At 34.8% G+C, this 16,145-nt stretch overlaps 2 protein-coding genes across 2 annotated transcripts; both read left to right on the top strand.

The window, feature by feature from the left end:
• Window positions 1-1,487: 1,487 nt before the first annotated feature.
• Window positions 1,488-9,853, top strand: MS3_00004479 (uncharacterized protein). The gene is made up of 4 exons (XM_012936598.3): window positions 1,488-1,778; window positions 4,100-4,338; window positions 5,074-5,257; window positions 5,989-9,853. The coding sequence occupies exons 2-4, from the start codon at window positions 4,138-4,140 to the stop codon at window positions 6,045-6,047; spliced, it is 444 nt and encodes a 147-aa protein (XP_012792052.1). The 5' UTR covers window positions 1,488-1,778; window positions 4,100-4,137; the 3' UTR covers window positions 6,048-9,853.
• A 417-nt stretch (window positions 9,854-10,270) lies between these two features.
• Window positions 10,271-16,041, top strand: MS3_00001279 (uncharacterized protein). The gene has a single exon (XM_051208742.1). It carries the CDS (start codon window positions 13,964-13,966, stop codon window positions 14,717-14,719), a length of 756 nt encoding a protein of 251 aa, XP_051072585.1. The 5' UTR covers window positions 10,271-13,963; the 3' UTR covers window positions 14,720-16,041.
• The last annotated feature ends 104 nt before the right edge of the window (window positions 16,042-16,145 follow it).

Genomic DNA, 16,145 nt, shown 5'->3' with positions numbered 1-16,145 from the left:
ATGCACTTCACATGATTGAGTAGTAGTTCATCGGGAATTGCGTAGGGAGGTGAAATGGGCTTGTCTAAGAATGCTAGCGATTTTAGTGAGCTTTAGTCACCATTCCCGATGAATGGGAAAAAACGAAAAACAACTTTATCATCCTTAATATTCTTCCTGCTCATACTCCAGATTTCAAACCTTTCTATGTAATCTTCGAAAGCCTCAGAGTTTGAATGTATATCCAGCTGTCCAATCACAGGCTCCATTGCAAAGCCGATGTAGTAATTAGAAGTATTTGAAACAATGTACTGACTCAGAATTCCCGAAACAGTGTAATTTAAAGCAAATAAAACTAGATGGGCACAAATGAACGTATTATATTTGGAATTCGAAATCAATGGGCCATCAAGCAAAAATTAATCAATATTTCGTACAAATGCCACTCTGGTTCGTGTCGTAGAAGCACATAATATTTTGTCACTGTCCTGAGTGATACGAGTTATTTTAGCTTGTTCAGAAGACAAGATGGATCATGCATGTGTATGTTATTACTAGACACTACAATGTTTTCAAAACGGCTTCATCTAATTTCCCTCAGGTAGTTATCATTGCGAGGTTGATAGCATATTCATCCCCAAACCTTGTTGACGTCACGGAGAAGTTAGGTTAACTCTTGTCCGTCGATTATATCTAGGAATCCATAAATCTCTTATTTCGTGACTTTTAGGTCTAAATATAATATTGCATAAACTACGTCAGTGAGAAAGAATTTCAAATAAGAATCAGAAACCAAACTCATTTACGACTACCTCAAAGCCACTCAAACCACGAAACGGAAGTGAAACGGTCCGGAGACACATTTGGAAAATGGTCGATGAGTCGAGCAATATGTTAAAGATCCAACAGGTACTCGGAGTTTGACAACGCCTTTACGCGTGACACCATACCAACAGCACACCAAACTGGCTAAATCAGAAGTCGGAAATAGAGGGGTTTGAAGACATATTTGGGAATCTGTTGATATGTCCAGAAGCGTTTGTCCTAAACTAACTAGTAGTTGAAAGGGATGTGTAGCACGATGTACATGAAAATCAGGAGTATTCGAATTATAGTATGAACTAAGAATCCCAGAAATATCGTAATCGGATTAAGAAGTACTAGATAACCACAAACGAATGTACTGTATTTAGAATTCGAAATCAAGCATTCAACAAGTACAAAGGAATCATTAGTTCATTCAAACACCACAATGTACGCGCTTGAGATCTGGTGAGGATATGTGACCGATAGCCTTCAGCTAGGGTGTGTCCAGTAAAACTACTGAGGTGAGTATTATTGTCGGAGACATTCGCAATTGTTTATTTTGAGGATTTATATACTGCTGCAATGTAAATCAGACTGACCATTTGTTGAAGGAGATGAGCTGAAGGGCGCACTCGAACGTGGACTGACGTGGATGCCAAAACTCACCGCATGCAATTCAAATTTGAGGCTAGGGTAAAACAGATCAAAGTCCTTTCCGAACGTAGTCTGAAGTCCAAAAACCAAGATCAAACCGTCTACGCCTGGAGTCTCGTTTCTCGAACAGAGTAGTGAATTACTGGAATTCTCTACCAGGACGTGTAGTATCAGCACCTTCTGTTAATATATTAAAAAAGAGATTAGAACTTTACCGTATTTCAAACTACAGGGATAAATACAGGTCGGCAGATATTCTATCCTTATGACTGAAGACTGAAGACAGGTCAGAATATTCATCATTGAAAAAGCGTGCGTTCCTTGAACATTTCGTAACGGTATGCATGATCTGTTAAGTCGTGACTATTCGCTTGTGTTCAGTAATACGGGCCATGCAGTTAGCAGAACTGAAAAGGGCTCGAACTCTCTTTGGAGATAATAATGGGGTATTTAATACAAACTGGTCCTGAAAGCTCCCTCAAATAATCAGTTTCGTATGAATTCATGTGAAGCTGACTATTTGTCTCTGTAGTGAAGGAAATTACTATACAGTATTATTTTATAGCGGAAATATCGTTGCTCTTCATTTCTGACCTTTATCTATTCTTGGGTTTTTGTGTAACGTTACTGTAGCGGCCCAATCTCCCTTAATATATCAAATATATATCCTCAATATTGGGGAAAATTCTATCACTTTGGGTAAATACCTATAATATGTTTATGAAAAATGAGCCTAATAACCTAAAAATTTCCTTCGGTCTAAAGGAAACTGCGGTTCTTTTTAGGAATACACTGAAATCGGAAGTTTAGTCGGCTAAACTAACTGCTTTGAGTCTCGATTCTATGACCGTCTTAATGTGAAGCTTGTGTCACTGCTGATTGTTGTCGATTACTTTTGGTTTTAAGTGTAATTGCATTTCATGCGTTTGTTGGATTTTCGACACACCTTTGTAGTCCTCACACGCTACTCTGCATGTTCATTTTGTACACAAAGTACCTTCTGCGTAGAAGCGAATCGCCACACTCACCGTTCATTTTGTTGAGGCCAGTGGAATAAACAGTGACAATTCCAGGAAGGTTTGAAGGATTTCCTTCAGAGGTTAAGTTCATTTTGGTGACACTATTCGTCTAACACAAGACTACTACTAACACCTATCCCGGTGAGATGTAGGATTCGGATGACCGATGCGCCAGTTCGTCAAGTTATAGCACTAAGAGCAATCGGAATTATTACAGAATGTTATGATTTTGGGTAAAAATGTCCTTCAAAATTTAGTCAGACATCAAAATATCGTCAAGAAATATTAACGATATAGGATTTAAACTTTACCTCACTTTTGGTTAATCTTATCAATATCTTTATTTAATCCTATTTTCACTGTTTTTTTTACCGTTATGTCTGTTTGTCAGAATTTTGGGTAGTACTGATCACAGTATAGAAATTAAGGAGCTTGAAATCAGTATGGATTGCCAGTTTCCAAATTGTTAATAAACTGTAGCGGGTTGTCGTATTCTTGCGTTATCTACCAGGCCTTGGGTAATGCGACTTTATACTTGGTGACTACAAACCTGTAGGGTATCAACAATAATTTTCATAGCTGTGTAATATTATTATTCATCTAAATTTTATTTATTGCACAGATCTGTGTGTGGTTTTCGAGTTGTATGTTTATGTTTCCCAGCGGTTAAGTTGATAACTCATAATCTGATCGCAAAGCACATCTTTCGTACCTTGATACTACATGACTAAAGACTATCAGGAGGAATTTCTGAGCCCATGTTTCTTGCTAATTTAGACTTATCGGTAAGGTCTTGAAATTCTGAGGAAAATATTACTCTTCTCTTGATCCGAACCCTTAGTCAACCTGTGCTAGTCAGAAAAATTACCTACGAGCTATTTACTTCTCTGATAGCCCCCCCTGCAGGACTAATATATTTACATTTGTCTATCTCTGACTGTTAATCATGGTCGTGTTTGTTTAGTTCCTGATAATGACCAACAGAATTCGATCATTGATGTATTTTTGTTGGAAGTCTGGACAAACCTTGGCAATAATTATAAATATTATTTATCGAAAATAATGATGAGAATTAGTTTCAAGTTTTGATACATTCACTAACGTAATGTAAGATAATCTCATGGTAACAATTGGCTATTTTACTGAGTAAACAAGAATGTCCCCAAAATTACATGGTAGTTACTTACTGACTTTCATAGGCGGTAAATTCACCATATTACGTCTAGAATATTAAAGATTCCCATTGTGAAAATTAGAACAACACATATCACGTCTCACTATCAATCACTTTTACTCATAACATAGATGCACTCGTTCATCATGTACTTTATTCAGTCATTCTTATTACAATTAGTTGCTTAAATACAATACCTCGGTAGCTGATGACATCACCAGCATAGACTCAGTAGTTTTATTCAAAAGTTCTTGTTTCACGTACGATTATTTAGCGTTTTATGAATTTTTAAGGCAGATAACTTCAACTTCTCTAATTTATTTCAACAAAAGGGATTATAGTTTGTATTTTGTGTGCGGGATTGTTTACTACGTTTTGAGGTTTTTCGATATTTTAATCTCAGCAAATAGCTCTTTCTCCTTCATTTTTTGTGTTGATTTTCGATACTTAGTTTGTGTTTTTTTAGTGCTGTATACAATAATCGTCAATTGACGAACTTACACGATGATTTCTTCTCGTTTCGGGATATGCCAGTCAGCTATTACAAAATGTATAAAACAGCATGCTTTGACGTATCACAAGAATGTCATAGATCATTATGAGAACCCTCGTAATGTAGGCTCATTCGATAAGAAAGACATGTCTGTCGGTACTGGTTTGGTTGGTGCACCGGCCTGTGGAGATGTTATGAAGCTCCAAATAAAGGTAAGGCATCCATTCTAGGTAAAACTATTTTTAAGTATGTATTTATAGGTTATTACATGAACCATGACATGCTACTTGCACGTCTTCCTGTGTTCTGTAGAAGTAGTTTTTTCCTAAATCACAACTGAGGTAGTTCAGTCAGAAATAATCGTCCAACATTCACCAGTTTTAGGTATTTGCTAAGTAGATTTGATTTTATGATGATGATAATGATCACTTTCAAATTTATACTTCAAACAAGACTTACTACATAAGTATGACTTACGTCACCAAGATGTATGCTTTTTGATGTAATGAGGAATAGTTCTTCAGAGTACTTGTCTCCATTGGTATCCTTTTTAAATAATTCATAATAATTCCTAACGATCCCAACATTGCTGATCCTTTTGTCAGACTTTGTAAAAACAGGGAACTAGAAGGTTGACTATCAGATGAAAAGACAAAGATTCGTTTATATCTCAGTGTTAACTTTTGTAAACTTGTGTGGAGTTAATGATCAGCAACGGAAGGCAGGTACTGTTATAGATTTATTTTTCAAGTTTAAACCGTTGTCTAGACAAAAATAGGAAATTCGAACCTCACATTTTTAATCTAATAACTATTTACTATATTTCCGTAAAATTTATATATATGTTTAAACAGTAGTGAGATGCCAGGTATTTTAACTATTCTCCCTTTTTTAATCTCGTTTTCACACGTAAAAATCTATTCTTGGTGCATTTCTTTTAATTTCAGGTGGATGAAAATGGGAAAATAATAGATGCAAAGTTTAAAACATTTGGTTGTGGTTCCGCAATTGCATCCAGTTCACTGGCAACTGAATGGGTTAAAGGCAAAACAATTGATGAAGCTGCAAAAATAAAAAATAGTGATATTGCCAAAGAACTAAAACTTCCACCTGTCAAATTGCACTGTTCTAGTAAGTCAGCACCAATTAATTTTACGTTCATTATTTGTTAACCTATTCTGAATGTAGCGTTTCTTTATAAAACATACTAATAAGTAGCACAACCTAAGTAAATTTTATGAATTGGATTGTTAGCTCGAATCTCTATAGCTTGTGTTGTGTGTAAAAAATGAGGACGAAGTAAACTTTGCATCACTTTGGGTTTATCATAACAATACCTGTTCTTTGGAGTTAAATCTCTATCTCTTCATCCTAAGACAATTCAAAAATGGTACGTTTTTGTAAATTTATCAAAAAATGTTTCTTTTGTTCAAGGCTAATTAAGTTTCAAAGTTGGTGAAATCTTTATTACTCACTAAATTCGAGTTCTGTAAATCTTCATCAACTTAGTTAGCTTGGATTTATTAAAAAGGTGTCTATTTGCTGTCTATTTCAACGTGTAATGTTGACTGGGATATGAGTAACTTTAGAAGATTGAAAACTGACAAACTGAAACTTGGCACCAGTTTATGAAACAGTTGATTGCCTATTTGATCAGTGTCGGGTAGCTGTAAGCTATAGTTCAAGTTGACATGGTTGAAAATTGATCTTGGTAGTTTATATATATATATATATATATATATATATATATATATATATATATATATATATATATATAGGTGTCTACACATTCTTGCTTCGCTATGTTTTTAAAATTTTCTTTGGTTCGAGTATTTTCTCTTATTTTTCTGTTTGATATTTAGTGCTTGCCGAAGATGCTATCCAGGCTGCTATTAAAGATTACAAGAAAAAGTCTACTTGAGTATTACTTTATATGCACAAATCAATCCCAATCATATTCGACGTCATAATTTCTCATTTCACTTGGATAGACATTGTTGTAAATCATAAGCACTATATTGAAAGTAATTTTGTTATCTAACAAATTTAACCATAGATACAGAGATACTCTCATAAAAATAAAACTTATTTTCATCTACTAAAGAAGTGTTCTTGTTCATAAATTTCATGTTAGAATGTCTGTAGTTGTTTGTTTATTTTCGATATTTCAATGTCTTATATACAACTCTATGATATTAATATATTATGTGTTTTTATAGTGTTGGGGTCATTTATCAATAGAACATATTGAAAGCTTTGGGAAAGTCTTTATGCTGTATTGTTTAATGCTGCATCCAGTGGACGAAATATTGCTTAGTAATCTCTAAAATATTCTAGTATACCCGGGGATTGTTTTTGACGTTGGTATTCAATGTTAGTTTGCTTATAAATTTAGTAGAGATTTTGACTAAACTGGTACTGAAAAATTTACCTTTAAGGTTGAAAAGCAGTAAATGTGTGTCAGCCTAAGAGCTTATCATAGAAATAATGGTGATTGATCCCGAAATACAGTTTTTAGCGGCCGGTTGTCATTTATGCTTCTACTAGATAGTTGTATTTTTCCCTTTGCAAATTTGCCTACTAACAAGTAATCAATTTTAGAAGCATTTAAAAAAGTCGTATTATTGCAGTAGAAATTACGTCTTAATTAAATTTTACATTTTATGTCATATCGTCCCTCCATCACTGGGATGTAGTCATAGGAACCCTTAGGATCAAAGTTTTTTTTATTTCAATAAATTATAAATGAAAATGGACGTAATATCAATCATACACCAGTTCATCGAAGCTAGAACACTTCAGTCATTTTTAGGCAGGGGATATAAATATTCAAGCCAGATATACAAAACTTTACCTGGCGAATGAATCACTTAGTAACTGCAAAATTATAGAGTAAACCAAATGCATAATATTCTAATTATGTTCAATACCTTGTAATGTTTTGGGTGATTTTGTTGAAATAATTTTATTCACCTTTAGAAATTTATCTTTTCAAGAGTAGATAGAGAATAAGATTTTGCTGCATTAGATTCATTCTGTTGTTTGTATGACCTGTTTATATCAGAAACGATAGTACGTAACATATTTCTGGCTGAACTCCACAGGACGCTTATTATTTTACAAGATTATTGGGAATTTTTATTGTCGTTTACCTCTACTATTCATTCTTTCATGTCAGTTCAGAATCTACGAATTTAATTTTAAAACTAGATTTTATCTAAATACTAAATTTACCTTCCACAATTTGTTTGACGTAAGTTATATATAAATTGGAATCTATATCTTCTCGTTTTCTCCATCTCAGTTTCCCGTTTTATAGTTCTGTGTTCGTTTCAACCACCGACTGTCCCGATGAGCTATGCTTTATAGTGTAGGAATAGGTTGGGAGAAAGCTAGGGGCGGCCAGACCAAAACATGGCACAAATCCATGAAGTCACTGGTAAGTGGACTGAGCCATGTTAGTACGTATAGACTACCTGGTTGGGATTCGCGAGACGATAGCAACCGATAGTTAGAGACCTTGAGTGAAATGACTCCAAATCGTTTGCAATGGCACAGGTGCATCCACTCTTTGTGTTCTCCCAAATTCTAATCTTCTGAATTCTTCATGTCCTTTCTCTCTTTCTCTTTCCAAATTTATTTCACTGGATTATACTCCTTGAATAACATGTTCAAACCCTAATCTTTCCGATTACTGCTTATACCTTTACTGCCTTTACTACTACGGAATTTGAATTGACAATTGTATCTGTGTGCTAATGTGGTATGAGAACTCGAACTGATGTACGTACGTACGAAGTTCCACGTTGGTACTGACTGTCTGACTGACTTTTCATTGGTCAAATAGACAAAAACCTGGTTTCTATCGCTTAAAATAAAGTAAAATGTTGTAGTTGTAGGTATACCCAAAAGGAGAGTTGAAGGTTGCTGATCTGTGGATATTTACAGATTTCGGTTTTTGAACTATTTTTCCAAATCTTGTATTTATTTGTTTAAACACTTAAGTATTGGTGCGAAGTTGCACCAAAATATATATGCTCCACACTAGATTTGCGTGTGTGCTGGAATACTGGCCAGGTGTCCAAACCGAAGCAGGTGGTTTTCTTTGGAGTCCACCCCAAGCCTGATCTCGAGCCTTAATCCACGGAACAGTTGGACAACGTTAGGCTATACGATCTCATAGAACGAGGTGGTGACGAGGAATAAGTTCATATCTCGTTTGGTCCCTCAGGGTCCTGTAGCCTATGTGGAGCATTGGTTTGGAACCAGGGTTTTCCAACTCCCCTTGGTAAGTGTTCCGTACCCACCAACCCGGTTCAATCACTGGAAATTTGCTTTTTGTCCTCTCAATTTTGTAAAAAGTCCTATGCCTTGAGTAGGGAATGAGCAGGACATATTTGGTAGTGGCTATATATGCTTGTCCATCTGAAACCAACCTCGCCATTTCCAGGGCATTTGGGGATTTAAATATTTTAGCGATATTCTTGTTCAAGAACTAACTCAGTTAATCTAATTTTACCTCATTAATGCAACTCTTATTGTTCTTAGATGTTTTTATAGTATCTGAAATACGAATGGAATTCTAATGTCACTCCTTAACTGGAATTAAACAAAAAACTTTCTACAAAATACTACCTTCTCTTAATACTGATTAATTAATATTGTAAGATTTGGAAGGAAATAATTCAATTAAACTGCTCTTTTTTCATTTCTGTGCTGATGGAGTTTTGTTTTCTGAGCTGAGATGGATGGATCCAGCTCAGAGAACAAAACTCCACCAAAATCATCCACCTGAGCTACAAATCTTCGCCACCATCTCATTTTTGTGTTTTTTTTTAATTTTTTTTGTTTTCTGCAAAAATCTACAATTATATTGTAATTATATGTATATTGCTGATGTTATGTTTATTGAACAAGATGATTTATGCAATACAACATCTTTAACATCATAATCTTGAATTACAAATATTCTTTATTATCTCAAAATTATTTATTTCTATCCATAATCTAAATAATAATGATTTATTTACTAACATTAATAATCTTGTAAGAATATTAGAATAGATTAAAACTATTTTATCTATTATATCGCTATTAAAATGTCAATAACGAAAGAGTTTATCATAAAATGGTGGAGAAGATTTGTAGCTCAAGTGAATGATTTTGATGGAGTTTTGTTCTCTGAGCTGGATGGTTTGGTCGCGTATTCCGGAAGTTCTAAGTGATGACTCTAGTGCTGCGAAGAATTCCAGTTTTGACGCGTCGCTTGTGTTGTAGTTTAATCCCTTTCGGAGTAGGTGTTCTATATTTGTTAGTGGTTGTTTTGACAGGTTGATCACGCAGTTGTTTGTGTTTTCTTCCATAGATAGTTCTGAGATCTTGATTAGTTTCTTCCTTAGGATGTTTCTTCTTTGCTCGCTCTGTCGTTTGCATGATATCTCGATGGTTGTTGTCAAGATTTCCAAATGTTCTGACGTGAGTGTTCTTTGTAGCTTCATCTTTTGGTCCTCTATGATGTGTTGGTATTTGCGTATCCTGTAATGTGTATCCGTTACCATTAGGTGTACCATTTTTCTCCCACTACTTTGCTCAGCTATTTTCCATCCCAATGGGCAGTTGATTGGAGGTCTGTATCTTACACTTGTTGGTAGAACATGCTTGTGAAGACCAAAACATCCTACTCAGAGAACAAAACTCCATCAAAAGTTTATTATAAAGTAAAACAACAATAAAAATAAAACAAGTTAGAATATTTTGGATATTTGATACAGAGATTAATAATGTTTATATTTAATAGATTGTGATAATATCATGTATTGAAATACAATCCTCAAGTATATATAATAGTCCATATTCGAAATAGTATAGTTACAAAAGTTTCAATATTGAAAATGAAACTATTTTCTATCATTATATAAAGCATAATCCTTTTTATTGTCGTTTATAATGACTCTAATCGATGTCCAATTCTCTGTTGTAAATATTTATTATTCAATGTTAGTTTTCATTATGAACTAGAATCAATTAAATAAGCATTAAAAATTCAAGGAAAGGATTAGATAATTGTTTTAATACTTATTTAAAATTATTTAGTAGTATATTACCAAGACTATATTATGGAATTAAACCATAATTTGAAAATGAGCTGGATAATTTCGGCCTGTTGACTTTGAATGTTATGAATTTCACTTGCAACCAGGAATTTGATCTCTTTTTTTTCCTTCAGAGTAATTATATTCGAACGTCATTATTAACGCAAATCTTATCAAATAGCAGGAAATTTTTGATTTACTGTACTTGTATACGTAGTATTGTTTAGACATACTATACATACAGTTGATTTTATGACAGGTTTCTTGTCTGTACCATTTGGTGACCACAAATAGAAAAAAAATTCCCCATGCTGTGCACTTTAATCGATAATTGAGTTTTCATTGAGATATTTGAGTAAATGCAGTTACTTCTTGATTTATATCGTTATTTATAGTTCTATATGTGAATGGAATTAAATATTGAGCGGTCGTCTTTTAGTTCCAATCTTTGCTGTCTATTTTAATTTGAGTATTCCTAATCCTTTATTCAGTTGATTGATTTATCGAATGCGATCCATTTTTGATGAGTTGTTCACGATTAGGATGGGATCTGAACAATCATAAACTCTTGAGGACTATTTGTTCTACTTTTCATGTCTTTGGTAAACTTCTTATAGACTTCTGTTTTGAGATTAGATCTATAAATTGAATTTTATTATATATTTTCATTTATTTAGCCTTATGTAAAACCTACATATTATTACTCAACCTGTTGTTATCAAATTGAACTAAGTAGTAATTTAACGGAAAATAAAGTACGTAAACTATATGTTTAATATCAGAGACTCACACGTATCTTGATTATTACATTAAGATGTTTCTTTGTTCATGAGTATGTCCAGAAAAAAGCATCTATGCTTTAAAGGTTAAATAAATATCAAGATAATATCGTTTCCCTCAATTATTTTTAATAATACCTCCCCCCCTTTAACCAATAGTAATTGAAATGTAAGTATTGATTACTCTTGACCATATATTGTGATAGAAAAGCTAAGCATAAAAAGTGGATTAAAGTAATTCATACTGGGAAAAAATATCATATCCCATTTACCACATTCATCAAGAACATTAAAAAATCTTAATATATATAGAAGTGTATTTTCATTTCGCATCGATTGTTTCTCCCTAAATATACAATTATTTATGTAAACATTCTTTGAAATTTGAACGAAATAGTATGACAGGAATTAGAAATTGAGTATGTAGAGGGTATTTTGTCTAAAATAATTTGGGTAGTCGAAATTTGAACAATTTCAATGCCTTACATTTCAATGATAACTTAGTGACAGGTAATTAAATCCATAATAATAATAATAATAATGTTTAAAGTGATCACTAGGTGTGTGTGCTTATAGAAATAAACTGATATTCTTTTGATTGAGATCATGAACCGATTGATGTTAGACCACCTTTGGAAACCTGGAAGCACTGGATGGCCATTTCGTCCTATTGTGGGACTCCTCAGCAGTGCGCATCTACGATCCCGCTCGCGGGATTCGAACCCAGGGCCTTCGGTCTCGCGCGCGAACGCTTAACCTACTGGACCATTGAGCTGGCATCCAATGGTGATAGTGTCTAACATCAATCGATCCCCGAAATTGCGCGACCATCTTCCATTGTACTGAGGTAGATCTCAATCAAAAACTTGATAATCTCCACAACCCCTATACTAGTAAACTGATATTGTTTAATGATTTAAATTAAGCAACGATATAAATAATATGAAAAGTATAAAATTTTTATGATGCGCTGAGTGAAAAATAAATAAAACTGTACAAACTATGCATGAGTGCCATTATTTGTGTAGTTCAAGAATGTTTTAAATTAACAGGTGCAAAGAAAAGTAAGCACAACAATAGTGGAATTGTTCATATGGAAATAAAAGGAATGGGAAGTAATTTTTTAACGAAAAAAGTAGTAGGCAGTGTTTATTTTCATCCATCGAATTGAGACCTAAAGTTGATGAATTACAAGGAAATCTTTTAGATGACGAACAAAATTTTCGTCTCCTGACGTTGCTCCACTGCCTTGTGGATCAGATCTTTAGGTCAAAGGCTCCGGGTATGGCCTTCTAAGAAAACTACCTACTTCGGCTTGGGCATGCGGGCAGTATCACAATCCACACACAAATCAAGTGACTTGTGTGGCTCATATGTATTCGGTGCCCTTTTGTACCAATATTTATGTGTTCAACTAAATAAATGACTTGTTGGATGATTTTTGTTAAGATTGTGCCGCCTGAGTGGGATCATGTAATTGGAAGGCTTTCATTACTATTAATCGCTACATAATTATATAATTGAATTAGACATTGAGAATTTTATTCAAAATATAGTAGGAAATTTCGCAATCAAGCCACTTCACTCAAAAATAAGCTATCTTATCAAAATATCCAATTATTATTAAGTAATATGCCTAAAATATTCAAACTGTCCGTCCAAATTTTGTGTGCAGCTTCAAAGGAAAATTAATAAAAGTAAACAAATAAAACTAAGCAGAGCCTTGTGGAAACGACGATGGATTTATCTATGTTTATCTTCGTGCAGTGGAAATACCTTTCAAGTAGAACAAGTAACTCTTCTCCAGTTTAGGCGATAGTTGCCATGGCAAATTTCTATGATTTACTCGGTTGATCTAAGTAAGAATTTACACCGAGCGATATATTAATTCAGTTTCAGTAATCAGCCACAAGAGGGAGGAAGTTTTAACATATAATTTAATTAGTGATGGCTTGATTCATCCCGTTGTTGATATCCATCCAGATGACAGGTCCCAAGTAAGATGAAACGCGCGTCCTGGATCCCACTGTTAGCCATATTCTATCTATTCTATGTAGACATATCACTGTATTTGTACTCTTTTCAATGATTATATTTATTCAAGCTATTTCTTAAAACCGTAAATTAAGCACTAACTACATACCAAAGACTAGCATCATATGTTCTAAGATACTTCTCATCATAAATTGTGATGCTAAACCATTGAGAATCAAGGCACACTGGACAGATGTCTGATGTCCTGGTCTGGAACTGTACAATAGTGCTGTGAACCCACAACACCATGATATTTTTAGAACATATGAGTCAAAATCGAATGGTTCAACTTTTCAAATTTAGATAATTAAAATAACTCATAGTGTCATTGAATATCAAAAAAAGAATTCAGCGAAGAAAATTTTCTTTTCGACGAAATCATTTACTTAGGCTGTACACTCGTATATACAGTTATATGGAAAATATGTCCATCTGACTGGTCACAATCACTTATCGTCCCGATATATAAGAGAGAGTCAAAATCATCCTGTGACAACCATAGAGGGATTAGTTTAACTAATATAATATCTAAAATACTAGCCTCGATAATTATCAGACGCCTAACTAAGACTCGTGAACTGCAAACACGAGAGAATCAAGCTGGCTTCAGACCTGGTCGTGGCTGCATCGACCACATATTCACCATTCGTCGGGTTCTAGAACATAGGCATACTTATCGGCGTCCGACAATGGTGGTCTTTCTTGACTTGAAAGCAGCATTTGATTCGGTAGACCACGAGATTCTGTGGCAGTGTCTGTCATTGAAAGGCGTACCTCAGAAGTACATAAACCTTGTAAAGGCTCTTTACTCGAACACTACTAGTTGAGTCAGAGCTTATGGCGAACTGTCATCTGCTTTTTCAACCTCAAGTGGTGTCCGTCAAGGCTGTCCACTTTCTCCATTTTTGTTTAACTTCGTCATAGATATACCGATGGAAATAACATTCTCGTCTGCTGACTTCTCGGGTATTGATCTCCTTCCAGGAGGTCCACTTATCGACTTAGAATACGCGGATGACATAGTCCTGTTTGGTGAAGACGCTGATAGAATGCAGAGTCTTTTGGTAGCACTAAGCAACAATGCCAGAATGTTTGGAATGCGCTTCTCTCCCTCTAAATGTAAGTTGTTGCTTCAGGACTGGTCTGCGTCAACACCTGAACTAAGGATAGGGAGTGAAGTAGTCGAACGCGTTGACAACTTCACTTATCTTGGAAGTCTGATCAGCCCTGATGGGTTGGTATCGGACGAAATCTCAGCACGGATTCGGGAAGCTCGTTTGGCTTTTGCCACCTTACGTCACCTATGGCGAAGGCGAGATATCCGTCTATCAATAAAAGGACGAGTATCCTGCGCGGCAGTCCGTTCTGTTTTAATTTACGACAGCAAAACATGGCCATTAAGAGTAGAAGACACTCGTAAGCTACTGGTATTTGACCACAGATGCCTCAGAAATATTGCTGGCGTCTGCTGGGATCACCGGGTAAGTAATAGTGAGGTTAGACGCAGGGTATTAGGAAATGATGGTAAATCAGTTGATGAGGCTGTGAATCTTCATCGACTGAGATGGTTGGGCCACGTGTTACGTATGCCCGAACACCGATTACCACGACGTGCAATGCTAACCATGTTCATGATGGTTGGAAGAAAGTTAGGGACGGCCAAACCAAAACGTGGCATCAGTGCTTGAAGTCACTAACTTCTAGTCTGAGCCATGTTGGTAGATGCAGACTACTTGGTTGGGGTCCGCGTGACTATCGTAACCAATGGTTGGAGACTCTGTGTGACATGGCTCAGAATCGATCACAATGGCGTAGGTGTATACACTCTCTACCTTCCCTTAAACTAAGAGATTAAAATCGCTTCATATCTTTCTTTCTACGAACTAATTCTTTCTTCCTGTACTATATCCTTATATGCAATCTTTCTTTTACATATTACCACCTCTGAATTCACTACTTTTATGAATCCGGTGTCCATCTTGTTGTGTTAATGAGGTATGGCAACTTGGACCGATGCATAAATGTGCCTGTTCCTACGTTGTAGCTGACTGACTGAACTGACTGACTATAGACATATATTTTCCATTTAACTGTATATATGAGTGTACAGCTTAAGTAAATGATTTCGTCGAAAAGAAAATTTTCTTCGCTGAATTCTTTTTTTCTTTTCCAAATTTAGTCAATTTGTACTACGATATATCATGTGTATACGGATAGATATAAGTAGTATGTAGCAGAAGTTGGAGGTAGAATTCTTACTGACAGAAGAGGAAGAAAAACAGCAGTCGGAGTAACAAAATGAATAGAGAAACGATGGAGTTTGTAAGGACAGCTCAAGGATGATTTCCAAGTGGTGTATTTATTATATTGTACTTATATTTTACAAGTGCAGTATGCACGTTGCAGTGCCATAACACAGTTTTCGGTGATGAACCAGTCAGGTTACATAAAATTGAAAGCACGATGACAGATAGCTTGTTTCTTATTAAGAGCTATAAGAGAAATGAATAAAACATACCAATATTTAATTAATAAAGCTCTTAAAATTAATAAACACGACAAAACCAACGGTTAGGAATAAACTTGGGCAACTCCTGAAACGGTGTTGAGATATTGATTTGTTTTTTATCGAGAAAGTAACAGAATAAACTAAATCAAACAGCTAAACAGTTCTATTGATTCATTAAAGGGGACAAAGACATTTCAGCGAAGAAAATTTCCTTTTCGACGATATCAATTACTTAAGCTGCCCAGTCCTATCTATCTGTAATTTTCCACATGGTCACATAAACCACTAGGACTGTCGTTCAAGATCGTCCACAAATTTAGATGAACTGGCTCGAACAAGGCTTGGGTGAGTAATTTGCTTACAGCTGAAGCTATAACAATTCACCTTTTGAAACCTGATCTCTGTGTTCAAGAGTCATTTTCAATCACTTCTTTTTCTGTGGTCTTAGCTCTCCTTTCAATTGTACACATCTTAAGTGCTAATTAATATCTTGCTCTTGACCTTCTTTGTAGAAACAGATAGTTGTCTTTTATATTTATTGTATAAATTATTATTATTACTTCTGAAACCATTATATAACTTTATTTCTTGATAATTTTTGTTTA

Source organism: Schistosoma haematobium, chromosome ZW (genome assembly GCF_000699445.3).
Source record: "Schistosoma haematobium chromosome ZW, whole genome shotgun sequence".
NCBI classification, from domain to species: domain Eukaryota; kingdom Metazoa; phylum Platyhelminthes; class Trematoda; order Strigeidida; family Schistosomatidae; genus Schistosoma; species Schistosoma haematobium.
Note: the sequence above shows the minus strand (reverse complement) of the source record. Positions and strands in the feature narration are given on the sequence as shown.